The following is a 22,325-nucleotide window of genomic DNA, read 5'->3' on the forward strand; positions in this document are numbered from 1 at the left end:
GCTCGGTGCTGGGACTGCAGCTATTTACAAAATACATTAATGATTTAGATGAAGGGATTAAGAATAGCATTAGCAAATTTGGAGATGACACAAAGCTGGGTGGCAGTGTGAAATGTCAGGAGGATGTTATGAGAATGCAGGGTGACTTGGACAGGTTGGGTGAGTGGGCAAATGTATGGCAGATGAAGTTTAATGTGGATAAATGTGAGGTTATCCACTTTGGTGGCAAGAACAGGAAGGCAGATTACTATCTGAATGGTGTCAAGTTAGGAAAAGGGAAGTACAATGAGATCTAGGTGTCCTTGTTCATCAGTCACTGAAAGTAAGCATGCAGGTACTGCAGGCAGTGAAGAAAGCTAATGGCATGTTGGCCTTCATAACAAGGAGAGTTGAGTATAGGAGCAAAGAGGTCCTTCTGCAGTTGTACAGGGCCCTGGTGAGACCACACCTGGAGTAATGTGTTTCGTTTTGGTCTCCAAGTTTGAGGAAGGACATTCTTGCTATTGAGGGAGTGCAGCGTAGGTTCACGAGGTTGATTCCCAGGATGGCAGGACTGTCATATGTTGGAAGATTGGAGCGACTGGGCTTGTATACACTGGAATTTAGAAGGATGATCTGATTGAAACATATAAGATTATTAAGGGATTGGACACGCTAGAGGCAGGAAACATGTTCCCGATGTTGGGGGAATCCAGAACGAGAGGCCACTGTTTAAGAGTAAGGGGTAAGCCATTTAGAACGGAGTTCAGGAAAAACATTTTCACCCAGAGAGGTGTGGATCTATGGAATGTTCTGCCTCAGAAGGTGGAGGCCAATTCTCTGGATGCTTTCAAGAAAGAGTTAGATAGAGCTCTTAAAGATCACGGAGTCAAGGGATATGGGGAGAAGGCAGGAATGGGGTACTGATTGTGGATGATCAGCCATGATCACATTGAATGGCAGTGCTGGCTCGAATGACCGAATGGCCGACTCCTGCACCTTTTGTCTATTGTCTATAATACCAAATTACTACACAATAATCCAATCCAAACATTAAAAAACAGGAGTACAGTTTCAGTCTATTGTTGACAAAATCCTCATAAAGAGAACCAAAACCAAAAGGATGCTAGAAATCTTATATGGAACAATAAATGCCTGAAATACAGGCAGCATCTGCATAGAGGGAAACATGGTATTGTTTTCAATCCAAGTCCTGCAGAGTACTTCCAGTTTCTCTGCTTTTATTCTCCAAGGGTAGATTTGTATTATGCATGGTGTAAAGTGCTAGTTGGTAGGGCTGGTAATTGATAGTCATCCTCTGAGAATAAACAAAATATTTGGGAAGTCTTACTTGCTGGAAATAGGATAACACAATAATACTTTCAAATGGAGGCATTTGTGAATTAATGCTGTGAGAATTCAGAAATAATTGTAAATGTATGGTAGTTCTGCTGGCATAAAATCTCACACTTCAGAGAATAGAACATACAGTACTTAGTACTCATACAGTTCCCAAGCAATGCACAGAGATAACAAAGTCTAGGGCGTTCTCAGAGATCTGACAAAGGACAATTGTAAAAGTCTCCTAAGGACTTGGACAATATCTGATAACATTAGGCCAAAACGTACTCACCTCTGGCTGGCTTTTCCATAGAGAAATGCTGTTGATTTCCTCCTTGCTGGTCAGTTCATTTCCATTTTAAGATTATGAATTGCAATGTGCAAGTCACAGTTAAGCTGGAGATAAGACACTTCCACTCTACATGCTGAACTTAGCACTGAGTCCAGAGGTAGAGCATGAATAAACTGAGCTGACAGTTTGGATGCACCATACACCCAGCAATTTTACACCAGGGTCTGCTGGTATTAAATTAAAGCAACATCCATTTGATTGAAAAGATAAATGTATATAAGATCTTTAGCAAGGCCTTTGACAAGTTCCCACATGGGAGGTTAGTCAAGAAGGGTCAATCACTTGGCATTCAGGATGAGGTAGTAAATTAGATTAGGCATTGGCTTTGCGTGAGAAACCAGAGAGTGGTAGCAGATGGTTACCTCTCTGACTGGAGGTCTGTGACTAGTGGTGTACCATAGGGATGCATGCTGGGTCCGTTATTGCTCGTCATCTATATCAACAATCTTGATAATTGCAGATACAACAAAACTCCAACATGGCAAAACTGGATGCGATTAGGGATGCTTGAGTAGATTTAAAATTAAATCACATCTGGATTCTTTCATTTGTGCCCTAACATTACTTCAAGTCTACCATTACATTGTTTTGCACTTGGATTAACTAAAATAAGTATACTTACTTGTTGCTTTAGCACAAAATTCTTAACTCCCTCCATCACAAACTGTGATCCAGTATTCATTACACGTGAAAGCAAGCTGAAAGTAGGAAATATGCATTATAGTTCCTTTGTCTTCAATTTGCCTAGCAAAACCATTATAGACTATTTGCTACTTGTATTTATTCTCAAGACAAATGAATACATTGAGATCTTCCATGTTTGCAAATGTTTTTGATACATCTTTTGTCAGTTTAGAAAATTCTGAAACACCCTAGTAATTTTGCTTACAAGTCATTATTGTGATACAAAGGATCTGTGTGAACAGAGGTGCTGTTTTCAATTACAGTATACAGCTAAAGGCTACTCTTTGTAGCGATTATACAAATGTTCCAGTCACGTTATTTTTGTTGTTTAAGTTTAGAAAGGCAGCCACAACACACTGAATTAAGGTATTTTTAAATAATGTAAGTTTACAACACAAAATAATAAAATATGCTTTCATTAATATCATTTAACTGGCCAAAGTTACTTTTTGTGCAATGTTGAATTCTCTGGAATAATAAATTCAAACACTGAAACTATCTTTTTACTGGTACATCTAATTGCCCAGATTTTAAGTAGCTACACAGCATTATAGACTAGTAAATGTAAGATGCAAGTTTTTTTTCTAGCATACATCATTTCAATAGATTAACACACTGTTCCTGTTTACTTGCTGTTGCAAAATTGGATGCATCATCCATCTCACTATATTCTATGGCAACTGTTTATTCATTTCCTTAGATGCTGCCTGACCGGCTAAGTTCCTCCAGCATTTTGTGTGTGTTGCTTTGATTGTTACAGTTACATTAGCCGGGTCATGTCAATGGCTATAAGGAACAAAGCTGGAAGTAAGAGCTATAAAACTTGAAAAAGAATGAAAAGTGATGAAAACTCAAAATGAGTGATGTATAATAAGAATAAAAAAATCTAACTGATCGCTCATATGATGTCATTTTATGGGAACTTATCCACATGTGGCTGCACTAATTTTAAATAAGTAGTGAATAAACATATAATAAAATATTGTGGAATCAAACTGTAATTTTCTTTGCATTTCTGATGAGATGTACTGATCTCTGCATTACACTTTGTCAGTGCCTGATCGTGGCAGAAGAGCAGGCCATGGACCGATGGTTGGCCAGCATGAAATTTCACTTTTGGGAGGTGAACCAGAAGTACTCGACAAAATAGTCCCACAATTTACATCAGGTCTCACCAATGTAGAGGAGGCCGCATCGGGAGCACTGGACACAATAGACGACCCCACCGGATTCACAGGAGAAATGTTGCCTCACCTGTAAGGACTGTTTGGGGCCCTGAATGAAGATGAGGGAGGAGGTGAATTTGTAGCATTTTATAGCATAGTGAAGATATAGCATTGCTGTCACCTGCAGGGATATGTGCCAGGAGGGAGATTAGTGGGGAGAGATGTATCAACCAAGGAATCACGAGGAAGCACTTCCTGCGGAAAGCAGAGAGTTGGGGGAGAAGGTAAAGGTGTTTGGTGGTAGGATTTCATCGAAGATGACAGAAGTTGCGAAGCATGATATATTGGACATGAAGGCTCATGGGGTGGTAGCTGAGGACAAGAGGAATTCTATCCCTGTGAAGACGGGGTGAGCGCAGATTTCAGGAAATAGAGGAGATGCAGGTGAGAGTAGCATCAATGTTGGAAGAACGTGGACCTGGAAAGGAAAGCCTCACCCTGGGAACAGACACAGCAGAGATGAAGTAGAGAAAAGGAAAGAGCATTTTTATCAGGGACAAAGCAGGAAGAGGTATAGGCAAGATAGTCATGAGAATTGGTAGGATTATAAAAGATATCAGTAACAGTTTATCTCCAGAGATGGAGACAGAGGTGTCAGAAATGTTCCAAGTGAATTAAAGGGGAGGGTGAAAGTTGGAGGCAAAGCTGATGAAATTGACGAGCTCAGCATGGGTGCATGAAGCAGCACCAATGCAGTCATCAATGTAATGCAGAAAGAATTGGGGAGCATTACCAGAGAAGGCTTGGACATGAACTGTTTCATGTAGCCAATTAAAAGGCAGGTATAGTTGGAGCCTATGCAGGTGTCCATGGCTATCCTGAGTTTAGAGAAAGTAGGAGTTGCCAGAAGAGAAATTGTTGAGGGTAATAACCAGTTCCGCCAGTCAGAGGACAGTGGTGGTGGAGGGGAACTGGTTGGGTCTTTTGTCGAGAAAGAAATGGAGAGATTTAAGGCCATCTTGACAGGGTATATAAGTGTATAGGGATTGGATGTCCATGGTAGAAATGAGGCTGTCCAGGCCAGGGAATTGAGAGTTGTTGTGGAGATTGAGAACATGTGAAGTGTTGCAGATGCAGGTGGGAAAGGACTGAACCAAGGGGGATAGAATAGAGTCAAGGAATGCAGACATGAATTCAGTGGGGCAAGAGGACAGGCAGAGACAATTGGCCTACTTGGCCAGTTTGGCTTGTGGATCCTGGGTGGGAGGTGGAAAGAAGTAGTACAGGTTCAGGGAACTACAAGTTTGATGACAGTTGATGGGAGATCTCCAGAGTTGATGAGGTTGGTGATGGTGTCAGAGACAATGTTCTGATGGTCCTTAGCAATGTTCCCTCTAATTTGTAATGATCAGTGTACGCAAAAATCTTGTGCTGTGTAAATTTTGCCCAGTAACAATAAGTGTGCACTGAATAATTTCTTCAACAAAAACAATATAAAGAAGCCAGTTCTAAAATCTGCAGACAAATCATCGCAAACTCCACGTTATCAACACTGTCCACATCAGAAACCAGAAAAGAAAATGCAATTGTGTATAATCGTGGAAATATACCTAACATGTTCACCAGGTGAGGGTGACAAAATTTTGCGCACAGTTTAAGCAACTTTGTGCTAGCAGCAGATGTGTGCACACGCATACCGTAAAGGGAACATTATTCCTTAGTGGAAAACTTTTCAAGGAGCAAGTAGGAGAGTTGCCACCTGATCTCAGCTAGGTCGAGGTCAATCCGCCACACTACAACAGCACCCCCTTTGTCTGCGGGTTTGAAGTAAAGGTTGGGATTGGTGTGGAGAGAGTGGAGAGTTCAGAGGGGTAAGGTTTGAGGAGTGCTGAAGTCGAGTCGGTTGATGTCTCATTGCCAATTGGAGATGAAAAGATGCACCCACAGCAAGGCATCCAGGAAGAGAAGGATGGTTGGATACAGAAGAAAGGGGTCATTAAAACAGGGTGGGGAATTTTTGCCAAAGAAGTGGGCTTGGAAACAGAGGAAGAGCTCAGCGTTGTGGTGGGTGCAAAAATCACTGAGGTGCAAGTGAAGGGAGACAAAGTTAAGGCCCTTGCTCAGAGAGGGGAAGTTAGAGGGAATGGTGAATGGTGAAGACATGATGGAGATTAGAACTGGGGGATCGGAGGGGGAGGAGAGTTGGTGGCATCAGAGGAGGGGGAAGGGAACGTAGGGTGGGTTGAAGAAGGAGGTTCTGAGGACCGAAGAGGTAGTTGGCAACTTGGGAGACCCAGGATTGGAGAATGGTGTGGGGGAAAGGAGCCCGGAGGCCCAGCAGCAATGAGAATGGTCTCAGCCCAGAGGTGGTAGGGGCCAAGGTTGGGGCTGGAGCTAGTATTGAGAAATATACCAGACATAATCATTATATATACCTGAAATATAATCACTATGTATTAGCTATTTACTATACTATGTAATCACTTCTAGGTACTGAATATTACTATGTATTATTTTACTAGACACATTTTGCTATGTGTTGTTTTAACTAGATACTTTGTACTCTCTTAACTGCATACTGTGGCACTTACAGAACACCTGTTTAGCTAGCAGCACTATTAGCTGAAATGTACCCCATGTATTACACTCAGCCTTTGTTTAGTAAGAGATAACGGTGGCGGACAGGATGGTGCAAGCAGGAATGTAATGTGAGGGAGGTTGTCTGGAAAAAATAACCTTGGCCAGGAATAAGGCCCCAATGCGAACGAGTGAAACATAATGGTGGCGCACTGAGAGCTAGGCAAGAGCGATTGATTAGTTAATATATAGATGATATGCAATTAAAAATTGATTGGGTATGCTAATAAAACCGAAATGTAACTGAGATAAGAAATTACTATAAAGAATGCTGTACACCGGAGCTCGGGGGGCTTTCGGTGACAAGTTCATTGATTGCCTCAGCCTTTGTTTGCAAATAAAGGTTTAATTTTCTTGAAGAATTGTCTGTGTCTCCAGGTCATTTCAAGTAACCACGACACTAGAAGCCGCATAATTCGCAGTCTGAAGGCATTCAGGGTTGTTGAAACTGGATTTTGTAATGGTGGGATCCACGATCTGGAACTGAGGTCCAAGTGGGAGATGGCGGGGGGGGCATCCATTGTAACCACAGTTGGAGATAGCAGGACCAGCAGTCTGAAGACATTTGATCGAGTTGCTGTCCGAGCAGGAGGTGGCAGGGGCCGCAGTCTGGAGACAGGATCTTTTGATCCTTCCTAGACATGAGGAGGAAAAAGAACCGGAGGATGGAGGTGTGGATCCGGTGAAGGTCAGAGAAGTCCATGACAGGTGGTGCAGAGAGAGGCCTGGAGCTGTGGCAGAGACTGAGACAGGACCCAGAGATATTTACACATGGGCGGAGAGGGTAGCACGTACAATTCAGAGGGAGAAGTGGCAAGAGAAGCAGTTCATTGAATGTAAGTACCTGGAATCCTTGGTGGGTCCAAAGTGAAAATGGAGCAGGAGGCCCTGTGGAACAAGATGGCAGCGAAGACAAGTTCCCATTAAAGATAAGTGGCTGTGGTAGTGAGACTGGGTAATTATGTGGTTGAAGAGTCGGTGGACAGCAAAGATCACAGAGGGGAAGCAATGAGAGATGGATTCACTGAATTCCCATCAAAGAGAAGATTTAGACTTCTTCAGGGTTGGCATACCCCGAAGTGAGTGTGTGTGTGCATGCGCGTGCGCGCTTTCACTGTTGTAGAGAGCTATCATCAATTTAAATTTTCATAATCTGTGGGATTTCAGTGTTGTAGATCAAAAGGAAGGTTTGAAAAACCATTGCAGGTAGTGCTCTCAATGAAGAATTCCACATCTTACACAGTAATCTCAGTATTTTAGAAGAGCAATAGATTGTTGAAAGAGGTACTAAAGGATATGAAAAGCATTGAGAACAAACTTGAAACAAGCTAATGACAGATAAATGAGCCATCTGGCCTATTTTTATACTTTAATTTGCTCTCTGCTAAACATGTATGTCTTGAGCATTTCATTTATTTAGCATAAACAGATGTCAACTAATTACAGATAAAAATAGAATATACCGGGAGGTACTCATTAGCCCTGGCAGCATCTGTGCAGAGGGAAACAGATTTGTGTTTCAGGTCAATAGGTCATTACTGACCTCCTGCTTATCTGCAGCATCTTAGATATCCAGCATTGGCCTTATTTTAGGCTCCTCAGTCATCAAATTACTTGTAGATTCAATATTTCCAGAACAAAATATTTTAGCTGCATCTCGCTGTGCTTGTGAAGAATAGCAGCAGCATTATTCTGCACTAACAGCATGTACCTTATTGGTTTTGGTCCACTGCCTCCAAGGTTAGCAGGAGTTGATGCCATTTTGGTAAATGCTCTGCAAACGAAAGTAAATAATCAAAGTGAATCTAAGAATAAGAAAATATTTTTCCCACAATCTCCCCAAAATTGTAGATTTATGAAATGTAGTTTGAGAAGAAAAACTTATTTACCAAAGCTGCACAATTACATTAGGGATGACAGGAAGCCTCAATTTTAACCAAGGCAAATTCAGATCAATTGAATTTTTCACTGGAGGGTGACTTTATTCCTTGGTGAGACAAACTAAAGGAGTTCAATGCAGTCTTTTCCATTCTTACAATATGATCAAAATCTTCAAAAAAACTAAAAGATTGCACCATTATTTTTATATTTTCATGTGAATAGAGAATAGAGAAACCTACTCTAAGTGGGTTTCATATGTTTTACTCTGCAACTAATATTCAATTGCAATCAATAGGCAATTTGTCAATTCCTTGCCTTTTTGGTTTGGTGATAGGTAAACAATAATTATCTTTTAGATTTTCGATAGTCAGGCGAGTTTTCTTTCCCATTCCGCTAACACGATGACAGCTTCTTTATATTCAGGTTACAAAACTTTCAGAGGGTGAGCATTCTGGAGACAGTGACCACAACTACCTCATTTTGGATAGGGATATGGAAAAGTATTTAATTGGTAGAGGATGAATTCTGATGCTATCAGGCAGCACTTGGGACTATAAAATAGGAAAGATATACTCAGAGAAATGCACAATGGAAATCTGTAGGTTGTTTAGGGACACTTTTTTGGGGTTCTGGATTGGTTTGGTCTATTGAGGCAGAGAAAGGAGTCAAGAAGAAGAAGAAAAACACATAAGGTTTAGGAAGCAAGGATCAGATAGGGTTCTTCAGAGTTATAACATAGCCAGGAAGGAGCTTAAGAAAGCTAGAAGGGGACATGAGAAGGCTTTGGTGAATTGGCTGAAGGAAAACCTCAAGGCAATCTATACATATGTGAAGAACAGGATGATGACTAGAGTGAGGGTGGGATAGAAGTGTAAACTGTTCCTAGAGTTGGAGGAGGTAGGGGAGATCATTACTAATACTTTGCTTCAGTATTCAGCAGAGAGAGGGATCTTGACGAATGTGAGGACAATATAGAGCAGGGTGATGTGCTTGAACATGCCAACATTAAAAAAAGACGACCTTGACAAATGTGAGGACAATTTAGAGCAGAGTGATGTGCTTGAACACGCCAACATTAAAAAAAAAGGACGTGCTAGAATATTTGAAAAACATTAGGATAGGGAAGTCCCTGGGGCTGGATAGGAAATATCCCAGGTTACTATGGGAAACATGGGAAGAGGTTACTGCACAATTGCGACCTCACTGGTCACAGAAGTTGTAATAGAAGATCGGAAGGTGGCAAATGTTATTAGCTCTGTAGAGATTTGTCTGAGGCCTCAGCTCTGTGATTTTTTTATAAATGACTTGGATGAGGAAGTAGGTGGATGGGTTAGTAAGTTTGCAGATGACATGAAGGTTGGTGGTGTTGTGGATAGTGTAGAAGATTGTGATGGGGCATTGATAAGATGCAAAGTTGGACTGAGAGGTGGCAGATGGTGTTCAATATGGCAAAGTGTGAAGTGATATGCTTTATAACATTGAACTACAGTTCAAGGTTAATGGCAAGATTCTTAGCAGTGTGGAAGAACAGAAGGATCTTGGGCTGAGGGGGGCATATATAGATCTCTCAAAGTTGCTGTACAAGGGATATGGTGTTTAAAGAGATGTACTGGCCTTCATTAGTTGGAAGATTTAAATTCAAGAATTGTGATGTAATGTTGCTGATCTATAAATCTCCAGTAAAACCACTCTTGAAGTATTGCTTTCAGTTCTGGTCACCTCATTATAGGAAGGATGTGGAAGCTTTAGATAGGGTGCAGAGGAAATTTACCGATTTACCAGTATGCTGCTTGGATTATTCAACATGTCTTATGAGAAAAGGTTGTGCGAAGGAGGATGAGAGGTGACTTGATAGAGGTGTAAAAGCTGATCAGTGGCATTGACAGAGTGGAGAGCCAGTGCCTTATTCCCAAGGTGGGAATGGCTAATCCACAAAGACACAATTTTAAGGTGATTGGAGGACAGTATAGCGGGAGGATGTCAGAAGTAGGATTTTACACAGAGAGTGGTAGGTGCATGAAATGCACTGACAGTGATGGTGGTAACAGCAGATATATTAGGGACACATAAAGAGGACTCTTGCATGGATGAATGAAAAATAGAGGATTATGCAGGAGTGAAGTGTTACATTAATCCTAGGGTAGGTTAAAAGGTCAGCACAACATTGTAGACCAAAGGGCCTCCACTGTGCTGTACTGTTCTAGGTTCTAAATTATTAAAGCTGCTGTCCTTCTCCGTCTACGTGTAAAATATGTTTCCAAAAACATTTTTCTGTTTGCCAAACATGGAATGTGTCTTTGAGGTTCTTCAACTGGTTTGCTCTTTGCTGGTATTGTTAATAATACTATATATATATTTGAAACTCTTAAAATCAATTGGTGCTTTATTTTCCAGAAGCCTGAGTTTCAGATTCAACATTTCATTTGCCAAATGCTTTTCAATTCTGACATCAACAATCAGACAATTTTTATAAACAAATGGATGAATATGTTTTAAAAATGTTTTAACTCATCCACTTCTACTATTTTGTGTTTTGCTTTGTGGTCTTTAGTCATGTGCTGTCAACTAAGTTTTTGTTCCCTTGATAATAAAACTATTGTCAGTGCTGATCTTACTTACTTCCATCGTTTGATGTAATTTAAAGGGGCCAAATTACATCCAGCATCAGTTAGTGCTTTTTTATATTGCTCTAGGTCAACCTGTTGGTATAAATAATGTTACTTAGAACACAAAGAACAATGAACTTCAGAGTTCCAAATTCATTGCAGATTTGCTTTATAAAATAAGCTTTGCTAGGATCTTGGAAAGTGAAGAGATACTGAAGGAAATAAAAGTTGAAATTTTCCAGTTACACTTAACAAAGGTCATATTAAGTTATGTGATGAGACAAAGAATGCAAAGAACATGAGAGAATTAAGACCAATTTGCCCTTGAATCCAGTGGCTTGGTAGAATATAACATACGTTGCCAATGTTTCCATTCTCATGGTAAGCAACCACTTGATGTTTGATTGTCTGAGCTTTATGCATTAAGAATACCTGTTAGAATGAGACCTTGTAAAACTACGTACAGTAAGATTCAGCACAATCTGTTGATTTTCAGATATTTCCAAGTAAGGCGATATGGTTTGAAACATTTTAACTAAATTAATGATGAAAAAAGTCAAAATCTATCAACAATTAAAGAAATATCATGGTATACAAGTAACAATATTGGCACAGAAAGAGATGATTCCGGGACATTTTTGTTTCAAGTATGTACAGGGCATGAAATAGTAGGAAGATGCTATATGCACTTTGAACCCTGGCACAGATTGTATGCATAGCTCAATAATAATGTTTAACTTAAGTCCCACCCCCCCATATGGAATTTGTTCCTTTATTACTCAATGTACAGAATACAGCTACAAAGAGGTTATGCTAGAACAGTATGCAACACTTTAGCACTGCAGGCTATTCTGGTCTGCACATTAAAGAGAAGGGTGCACTGGAGAGTGCAGAAATTAATGAAGTCTATTCCAGGAGTGGATATCTGCAGTTGTGAGGGAAATTTACTGTATGTATGCTGTTGTCCATTTTGGATCAGACAGGTCTGAGGTGAGATTTAACTGAGGTACAGTTATGAGGGATAGACATTGAATAAATAAGGGCTATTTGCTTACTATGCATACAGGGCCTGTGCAACAAAGTCTGCCAAAAGCAAGCAAGGTTCCTGAAGAAAACTATTATCAAAATCTTTAATTTGCCACAAGCATTTCAATTTTTATCAGTAAATTTTAAAGCCAGCTCTTCCTGAGATATTTTCGGTATCTTGCAACTTTCAATCCATAAATGTATCAAACCTTGTGTACAGAGGCCCAGAAATACAATTGCTCAGTTTCAAACTTATATAGCAGTAAGTACAAATGAAGTGAAGTAAAAGGACAAGTGCACTTCTAATCTAGAAATATAGAAAACTTACAGCACAATACAGGCCCTTTGGACTACAATGTTGTGCCAAACTTGTACTTATTTTAGAAATTACGTAGGGTTACCCATAGCCTCAATTTTTCTAAGCTCCATGTATCTATCCAAGAGTCTCTTAAAAGACCCTAATGTATCTGCCTCCACCATTATCATTGGCAGCCCATTCCATGCACCCCCCACTCTCTGCGTTAAAAAACTTACTCCTGACATCTCCTCTGTACCTGCTTCCAAGTACCTTAAAACTGTGCCCTCTCGTGTTAACTATTTCAGCCCTGGGAAAAAGCCTCTGACGATCCATATGATCAATGCCTCTCATCATCTTATACCCCTCTACCAAGTCACCTCTCATCCTCCATTGCTCCAAGGAGCAAATGCCAAGTTCACTCAACCTATTCTCATAAGATATGCTCCACAATCCAGGCAACATCCTTGTAAATCTTCTCTGCACTCTTCCTTTAGTTTCCAGTAGCGTGGTGAGCAGAATTGAGCACAGTACATCAAGCCGGGTCTGATCAGGGTCTTACATAGCTGTAACATTACCTCTCGGCTCTTGACCTCAATCCCACGGTTGATGAAGGCCAATGCACCGTATGCCTTCCTAACCACACAGTCAACCTGCGCAGCAGCTTTGAGTGTCGTATGGACTCGGACCCCAAGATCCCTCTGATCCTCCACACTGCCAAGAGTCTTACCATTAATACTATTTTCTGCCATCATATTTGACCTACCAAAATGAACCACCTCACACTTATCTGGGTTGAACTCCATCTGCCACATCTCAGCCCAGTTTTGTATCCTATCTATGTCCAGCTGTAACTTCTGACAGCCCTCCACACTATCCACAACAGCCCCAACCTTTGAGTCATCAATAAATTTACTAATCCACCCCTCCACTTCTTCATTCAGGTCATTTATAAAAATCACGAAGAGAAGTGGTCCCAGAACAGATCCCTGAGGCACACCACTGGTCACCGATCTCCATGCAGAATGTGACCCGTCTACAACTACTCTTTTGGCGTCTGTGGTCAAGCCAATTCTGGATCCACAAAAGCAAGGTCTCCTTGGATCCTATACCTCCTTACTTTCTCAATAAGCCTTGCATGGGGTACTTTATCAAATGCCTTGCTGAAATCCATATACACCACATCTACTGTCCTACCTTCATCAATATGTTTAGTCACATCCTCAAAACGTTCTATCAGGCTCGTAAGGTATTTGACAAAGCCTTTGACAAAGCTATGCTGACTATTCCCAATCATATTATGCCTTTCCAAATGTTCATAAATCTTAGCTCTCAGGATCTTCTCCATCAACTATATAAGGTCATATATAGCTGTTACAGCTATATAGGGCCCTGGTCAGACCCCACTTTTAGTACTGTGTTCAGTTCTTGTCACCTCTCTACAGGAAAGATATGGAAACTATATAAAGGGTGCAGAGGAGATTTACAAGGATGTTGCCCGGATTGGGGAGCATGCCTTATGAAAATAGGTTGAATGACCTTGGTGTTTTCTCCTTGGAGTGGCAGAAGATGAGAGGTGACTTGATAGAGGTGTATAAGATGATGGATGATGAGAGGCATTGATCGTGTGGATAGTCAGAGGCTTTTTCCCAGGGATGAAATGGCGAGAGAGAGCACCAGAGAGCACAGTATAAGGTGCTTGGAACAGGTAAAGAGGAGGTGTCAGGTAAGATTTTTCTTTACGCATAGAGTGGTGAGTGCGTGGAATGGGCTGCTGGCGATGGTGGTGGAGGTGGATACGATAGGGTCTTTTCAGAGACTTGTGGATAGGTACATGGAGCTTGGAAAAATAGAGGGCTATGGGTAACCCCCAGGTAATTTCTAAAGTAAGTACATGTTCGGCACAGCATTGTGGGCCGAAGGGCCTGTATTGTGCTGTAGGTTTTCTACGTTTCTATGTTTCTAACTTACCAGCCACTGAAGTAAGACTCACTGGTCTATAATTTCCTGGGCTATCTTTATTCCCTTTCTTTAATAAGGGAACAACATCTGTAACCCTTCAATCCTCTGGAACCTCTCTGGAATCTCAGCAATGATCCCTAGCCTCCCGCAGTAGCCTGGGTTATATCTTGTTCAGTTTCGATGACTTATCCAACTTGATGCTTTCCAAAAACTCCAGCAAATCCTCTTTCTTAATATCTATATGCTCAAGCTTTTCAATCCACTGTAAGTCATCCCTACAATCGTGTAGTTCCTTTTCCGTAGTGAATACTGAAGAAAAGTATTCATTAAATACCTCTGTTACCTCCTCTGGTTCCAGACACACTTCCACTGTCACACTTGATTGGTCCTATTTCCTGACGTCTTATCCTCTTGCTCTTCACATACCTGTAGAATGCCTTGGGGTTTTCCTTAATCGTGCTCGCCAAGGACTTCTCATGGCCCTTTCTGGCTCTCCTAATTTCATTCTTAAGCTCCTTTCTGCTAGCCTTATAATTTTCTACATCTCTATCATTACTTAGTTTTTTGAACCTTTTGTAAGCTTTTCTTTTCTTCTTGACTAACGGCCTTTATACACTATGGTTCCTGTACCCTACAATCCTTTCCATCTCATTGGAATGCACCTTTGCAGAACGTCATGCAAATATCCCCCTGAACATTTGCCACAGTTCTGCCATACATTTCCCCGAGAACATCCGCTCCCAATTTATGCTTCCAAGTTCCTGCCTGGTAGCTTCATATTTCCCCTTACTTCAATTAAATGCTTTCCTAACTTGTCTGGTCATATCCCTCTCCAATGCTATGGTAAAGGAGATAGAATTGTGTTCACTATCTCCAAAATGCTCTCCACTGACAGACCAGGTTCATTTCCCAATACTAGATCAAGTACAGCCTCTCCTCTTGTAGGTTTATCTACATATTGTCAAGAAACCTTTCTGAACACACCTAACAAACTCCACCCCATCTAAACCCCTTGCTCTAGGGAGATGCCAATCAATATTGGGGAAATTAAAATCTCCCATCACGACAACCTTGCTATTATTGCACTGTTCCAGAATCTGTCTCCCTATCTGCTCCTCGATGTCCCTGTTACTACTGGGTGGTCTGCAAAACAACACCCAGTAGACAATTCCTCCATGTCTTCCTCCTTTTCTGCAGCCGTGACACCATCTCTGATCAGCAATGCCATGCCCCCATCTCTTTTGCCTCCCTCCCTGTCCTTTCTGAAACATTTAAAGCTTAGCACTCTAAGTAGCTATTCTTGCCCCTGAGCCATCCAAGTCTCTGTAATGGCGATAACATCATAGATCCAAGTACTCTAAGCTCATCCACTTCGCTCTTGATACTCCTTGTATTAAAATAGACACATCTCAAACCATCAATCCAAGCACATCCCTTCTCTATCACTTGCCTATCCTCCCCCTCACACTGCCTACAAGCTTTCTCTATTTGTGAGCCAATCGCCCCTTCCTCTGTCTCTTCAGTTCCCACCCCACATCAATTCTAGTTTAAACTCTCCCCAATACCCCAAGTGCAACCCATCCTTATTGTACAGGTCACGCCTGCTCAGAAAGAGTTCCCAATGATCCAGATATTTGAATCCCTGCCCCCTGCTCCAAGCACTCAGCCACGCATTTATCCTCCACCTCACTCTATCCCTCTACTCACGGTCACTTGGCACAGGCAATAGTCCCGAGATTACTACCCTTGTGGTCCTGCTTCTCAGCTTTTTTCCTAACTCCCTGTCGTCTGTTCCGTGTGTACTAGTGTACACAGGGAAATAGTGTATTAATTTGGGAATTCACTATGTGGTTTTCTTGATACTGTAGAAAACAAACTCAGATTGGGATAACCACTTTGTAGAATACCTTACAAGAGTGATCCCGATCTACTAGTTGCCTGTCACCTTAAATCCCATCTGACTCTAGTTTTTCTGTCTCAGAACCACTACACTGTTAAATCAAGGCACAACACTACATCTCTATTGCAATATATTGCCAAACTATCAAATTCTCTATATTTAAGTAATTTTCTTTCTGTTTCTATGTCAAATTTTAGGTAACCCAATTTTTCTTTTTGTTTACACATAATACACATAGAAGCATGATACACAAGAGATGTTGCAGTTGTACAAGATGCTGGCAAGACTGCATCTGGAATATCATGTGCAGTTCCAATCACTGTACTACATGAAGGACACAATTAAGCTAGAATGGGTCTAGAAAAGATTCACAAGGATGTTGCTGGGATTGGGGAGTTTAAGTTATAAGGAGAATCTAGATAGGTTGGAACTGCTTACCCTGGTGTGGAGGAGGATGAAGGATGACCCTGAAGAGATTTACAAAATCATTCAAGACACAAATAAGATGGATGGTCACAGACTTTTTTTCCAGCACAGAGGAATTTAAAACTAGAAGGTATAGATTTAAAGTGCATGGGCAAAGATTCAAATGAGACCTGGAGAGCAAGTTTTTCTTCACAAGAGGGTGGTGCCATTGAACAAGCTTCTAAAGGAGGGGGTAGAGGTGAGTATAGTTACAACAGTTAAGAGATATTTGGATAGCTTAATGGGTAGAATCATTTAGAAGGATATGGGACTACCTTGGCAAGACACCTTTATTGGCCCAGACAAGATGGGCTGAATGGCCTGTTTCCATGTTGTATAACTCTATGATTCTAATTATATCACCCATTAATTCATTTCGATTTGCCCTATCAAAGACATTCTCCTTGTTCTACCCACCCTTCCATCAGCTACACTGCTACAGAAAACTAACTTGATGTTCTCTCTTTCTCATTCTGATAAAGGGTCATTTACCTGAAACATTTCTCTTTCTACACATGGTACCTGACTCATTGACTGCTTCCAGCATTTTTTGTTTCTTATTTCAGATTTCTGGCATCTGCAGTTTTTTGATTTTGCATTACTTGTATAGTTTAATCACAGAGTTAAATGTGTAGCCCCACCTTGTTGAAATTCCTGTGTAATTTGGCTGTTGGAGTTTGCACTTGGATATATCTGATGAAGCATTCCTGAACCTATTTATTCATGTTCTTGAGAAATACTAAAGTACGGCAAGAAAGAAAGATCACTTTTTAATGCTTTTAATTAGTTAAATTATTAATTTTAATTAGCTTTTAAAAGTGATTTTTAATATGTTTCAGACTCTGAAAAATACAGCTAGTAAAATAACCTTGTCTCATAGCTTTTTTGTGGTAGCTGAAGGGAGGGCTTTTTTTATATTGTTCAAAGCCCTAGTTGCCCTCAGGCCTCATTTCCGGAGTCCAGAACACTGGCTTAGTAAGCTAAAAAATCAACACCACCCTCCCCCCCAACATCTGGATCAAAATTGAGTAACTAAGCACAGATATTTATTTTTTTAAATTAAAAAGATCAAGAAAAGCAGAAATGCAAAAATAATAATTTAGCCTTTACAACTAATTTCCTTCCCGCAAAATCCGTACAATCTACTTGCAAATAAAGAATTCTTAAATGTTGAGAGGCTAAAAAGTCTTGTTCATTCAAGACAATTGCATTGAGGTGTCTGTGCAGGAGTCCTCAAAGTTACCAAAATTTATGTTGAGAACTGCTGATGTTTCTACATGGAGCTACAAGCAAATCCTACAAAATGTGGGCCATTACTTGGTAGGATTAAGTGGTGATGGACATCAATAAACATTCTTGAAATATAAAGGAAATATTTTTGCAAATAGTTTTATTCTGAAAATTGACATAAAGTTGTGATGTTACTTTCATTTCATTTACATACCACAAATTGTCACATATGTGCATAAATTTTAAATGATATTACTGGTAATTACTGATGGAATAAATAGGCGAAAGGGAAGATTTGAAGCACAGTGATCTCCACTATGCATTGAAAGCCATAAAGATAGATATTTTTGATGAAGTTTAAGATCTTTAAAAGAATGTTAAATAAAATAGTATTTCGATATCTAAGCAAATTTATTTAGTCCTGACTGTTGGCTAAAAGGTGTTGGCTGTTGGGTTAATAAATTTGCTGATGATACAAAGGTTGGGGCTGTTGTGGATAGTGTGGAGGGCTGGCAGAGGTTACAGCGGGACATCGATAGGATGCAAAACTGGGCTGAGAAGTGGCAGATGGAATTCAACCCAGATAAGTGTGAGGTGTGTCACTTTGGTAGGTTAAATATGATGGCAGAATATAGTATTACTGGTAAGGCTCTTGGCAGTGTGGAGGATCAGCGGGATCTAGGGGTTTGAGTCCACAGGACACTCAAAGTTGCTGCGCAGGTTGACTCTGTGGTTAAGAAGGCATATGGTGCATTGGCCTTCATCAACCGTGGGATTGAGTTTAAGAGCAGAGAGGCAATGTTGCAGCTATATAGGACCCTGGTCAGACCCCACTTGGAGTACTGTGCTCAATTCTGGTCACCTCACTACAGGAAGGATGTGGAAACTATAGAAAGGGTGCAGAGGATATTTACAAGGATGTTGCCTAGATTGGGGAGCATGCCTTATGAGAATAGGTTGAGTGAACTTGGCATTGTCTCCTTGGAGCGGCAGAGGATGAGAGGTGAACAAATAGAGGTGTATAAGATGATGAGAGGCATGGATTGTGTAGATAGTCAGAGGCATTTTCCCAGGGCTGAAATGGCTAGCATGAGAGAGCACAGTTTTAAGGTTCTTGGAAGCAGATACAGAGGAGATGTCAGGGGTGATTTTTTTTTTTGTTTTTTTGTTTTTTTACGCAGAGATTGGTGAGTGCGTGGAATGGGCTGCCGGCGACGGCGGTGGAGGCGGATACGATAGGGTCTTTTAAGAGACTCCTGGATAGGTACATGAAGCTTAGAAAAATAGAGGGCTATGGGTAACCCTAGGTAATTTCTAAAGTAAGTACATTTTCGGCACAACATTGGGGGTGAAGGGCCTGTATTGTGTTGTATGTTTCCTATGTTTCTAAAATAACAATCAAGATTTTCAATTCAAGGTCAACTTTAGATGATTTAATTCTTCAAAAGAGATCTGAAATATTTACCCAAGGAATGCTTATTTTTATTGAGGAAAAGGCTTAGCTACAGGGCACTTTTTAAACCACCGTAAATGTAACCTGCAACAATAAATAGTGGCATGCCAACTCAACATGAAGTTTTGTTATTTCTGGACAAACATAAGGGATTTGGAGAGATTACAAAATATTTCTCAACAAGTAAATATATTTCATACATGTCAAAATATACAGCAGCCACAATCTTGAATTTAATCTTCCTTAATTATTACCTATGGGTAGTGTCCAATTTTATGGTAATACATACACCTTACTCTGTATATAACAGCAAGAAAGAATGAGAAAATTTAAATAATATTATATTAAGCCAGTTCTGAATAAAAGGTGATGTAATCAGAGCTTCTATATATCAGTCACAGAACTTAATACATTATTAGGATTCACTGTTGCAAATGAAACCCAATAATGTTATTTTTAACTTTGTTCTACATGAATTCAGAGATAACAGTAAAGCACATTAAATGTACATTCTATCTGTTATAAATTGAGATTTTTTGATTTATTTGGCACAAATGAAATTGATCCAAGGAATTGCATTAACCTTTGGAGATCTTGCAATGATATCAAAATTATGATATTTGTTCGTATTTATAAGTGCATTTTTGCTTAATTTGAGACAACCAAGGTTAAAGAATATCACTTTCTCCTTTCTCTCTGTGTCTGATGAAAGCAGAAGGTACTTAGCATGAATGGATATCATTCATGTATAAATTTAAATACTTAGGCCAGAATTTGATTAGCATTTTATTGATTATAGAAAAGCTACTATTGTCTACAACCTTTGTGTATGTTTGTAGAAATATCAATGGAATCATGACAGATACAGAAAATCACCTGCACATACGGTGAAATTTTTTTAATTGGTTAATACAATGGCAACCTGTCTTCTAATTGGTGCAGGTGCACGGCAGGCTCAGTGTGCCAATTTTCAAGTAAAGTGGCCTACTTTATGTTTCCCCTCACTCTTAATGGGAAGGCTATGGATCAAGTGCTCCAGGACCTGAGCACATACTCCTAAGTCAATACTTCAATGCAGTACTGAGGGAATGCTGACTGGAGGGGTAACAGATATATGGAAGAGTATGGGGGCAAGGAGGGGGCTACGGATATAGAGAGAGGTGTGGGGACTAGAGGGATTACAGATGTACAGCATACTATCTTTCTGATAAGGCTTTAACTTGACATCCCATTTCCCTTTCAGATGGATATGAAAACCTCATAACAATATTTGATGGACTACAAGATGGCCAAAATTCTGCTCTCAACACCAGCAAAATAAATTTTAATAGCGAAAAAACTAACTTACTGGTGTGGAATTGAGACTTCCATTATAGGTTACACTGCATGACAAGGGAAAAGTATTTCAAAAATTATTTATTTATTGTTAAATGTGAAAGTTGTCAGAGTGGAGATACAGCTCTACCAAAGGAAGCATAAGGCACTCCTTCCATCTGCTAGCCTGCAGGTCACTCTTGGGCAAGGTGTAGCACCTGCCTAGCCCCCTGTCAAGGTTATGTGAAGCCATGGAAACAAGTGGTGGATGGTCGTATGAGCAGTTGGTGCATATCACAAGTCCTGGTTATGTTACCACCTAATGCCAGGCAGGTAATCTCTGAAGAATATTGATAATGGCAGGGGTCACACGACTTGTAAAGACATTGCCCAGAAGAAGGCAATGGCAAACTGCTTCTGTAGGTTTGCCATGAACAATCATGGTCATAGACCATAGATGATGATGATGAAATGTGAAAATGTGGACATCTTATTACCATTTAAGAACTAATCAACTCTTTAAAATTAAATGGTATTTAGCAAGCTTTTCAAAATGAAAGTAGAAAATAATTTTAGTTGCCGAATATTAAGCTAAAACTTGCCTCTGAAGGTGGCTGGGGTGAACTGATGTAGTAAATGATAAACAACCTCATTTTATCTTCAGGGGTACCTCCTATAAAAATGAAAGCAAATTATCTTTCAGAACAATGAAAATATAGCAAAGAAATTGCTATTTTGCAGACAGTATCAGAACCAATATTAAAATAATAACTAATAAGTGTCTCATGCTAGACAAATTTATTTCTGAGCTTTATCTAATCATTCATGAAATATGGACAATGTTCTTAATTTTTAAATACATTTAAGCCTTTTAAGTTAAAAATCTAATATAAGTTATTAATGGCACTTCGCAGTACAATGTAAATTCTGCCTTTGCAGTGTGTCAGAACATACAGCCTGTGCTTTCTCTAAGGTTGCATATGATCTGAAGATCAATCTTCAATTATAAACACAATAGTTACCATCAGGATCGGATATCATATCCAGTAGGGATTTGTCCAGTGTGGACTTGCTCATCAACTTTTCCTCATATTCAAAATAGACATCTAGCTTTCGAGCCTAACAGGGAAAAGAAAATATTACCAAACATTACCAGCTTCAGGATTTCTACAGGACATTTTTAGTAGGTGAAGGTAATTATAAAATCAAAAACTTTCACAAAAAAATAAGCAATGATGTGTGTGATAATGATAACAATAGGGAGAAGCAGATAGCTAAACTTTTCATAAATCTAATACAGCAGATATGATTGATTAAACTGCTGGTTAACAGAAAAAAAACTGAATAAAAATCAGATGAGGAAACTGGAGGAATTTTACAGCTTCCATCTAAAAGTTCAAAAGAGCAGTGAATTTAGCATTGAAGTACAAATATTCTTACTCAATCCAAAAATGTTAACCTCAAAAGATACAGAGAACTAAACATCCTGTCTGAACTGAAATGTTTATCATTTTCATTGGGAGTCTTTTAGAACACAAAACACACAGAGAATCCAACATCTATAACGCAATCCTCCACCTTCATAGAGGCATTTTATTTTACAGTCCCCAAAACTTCCAATTTTTTAAAATTCCTAATTGAGGACTGTAAATTAGTTGGAATTGTATATGTCATTTTTTAAAAATTTAGGTACTAATAACTGACAAAGAAAAACATTTTGATTCCATTACATTGATTTAGGTTCAAGCACAGATATCAGGAAAAAAATGTTACATGTATTGATTGCTCTATTACAAACAAAATGAACAGCTAACTAATCTGGTTTCAGCAATTAAATATTTTGAAATGACTGTTAATAGATAGGTAGCCAACATCATATATGTAATAAATTTAAATTCAAGCAGTAAAATACTGGAAGAAACTTCAGGGATAGAAGGTAACAGAAAATGATGAGAAAAAAAACAATGGAATGGTGGCTTATTGTAAGTGACGATGAATCAATTTACTTACAAAAGTAAGCAGGTATTCATCAGG

At 39.7% G+C, this 22,325-nt stretch overlaps 1 protein-coding gene across 1 annotated transcript in view; it reads right to left on the reverse strand.

The window, feature by feature from the left end:
* Positions 1 to 22,325, reverse strand: part of scfd1 (sec1 family domain containing 1) — a 153,426-nt gene that overhangs the window by 65,079 nt on the left and 66,022 nt on the right. The window contains exons 15-19 of the mRNA XM_073040077.1: positions 21,314 to 21,410; positions 20,894 to 20,964; positions 10,660 to 10,739; positions 7,871 to 7,933; positions 2,295 to 2,370 (exon numbers count right to left, since the gene is read on the reverse strand). Of these exons, the coding sequence (XP_072896178.1) occupies positions 2,295 to 2,370; positions 7,871 to 7,933; positions 10,660 to 10,739; positions 20,894 to 20,964; positions 21,314 to 21,410 (387 nt within the window). The remainder of the gene's footprint in view (positions 1 to 2,294; positions 2,371 to 7,870; positions 7,934 to 10,659; positions 10,740 to 20,893; positions 20,965 to 21,313; positions 21,411 to 22,325) is intronic.

This window comes from Hemitrygon akajei, chromosome 3, assembly GCF_048418815.1.
Source record: "Hemitrygon akajei chromosome 3, sHemAka1.3, whole genome shotgun sequence".
NCBI classification, from domain to species: Eukaryota; Metazoa; Chordata; class Chondrichthyes; order Myliobatiformes; family Dasyatidae; genus Hemitrygon; species Hemitrygon akajei.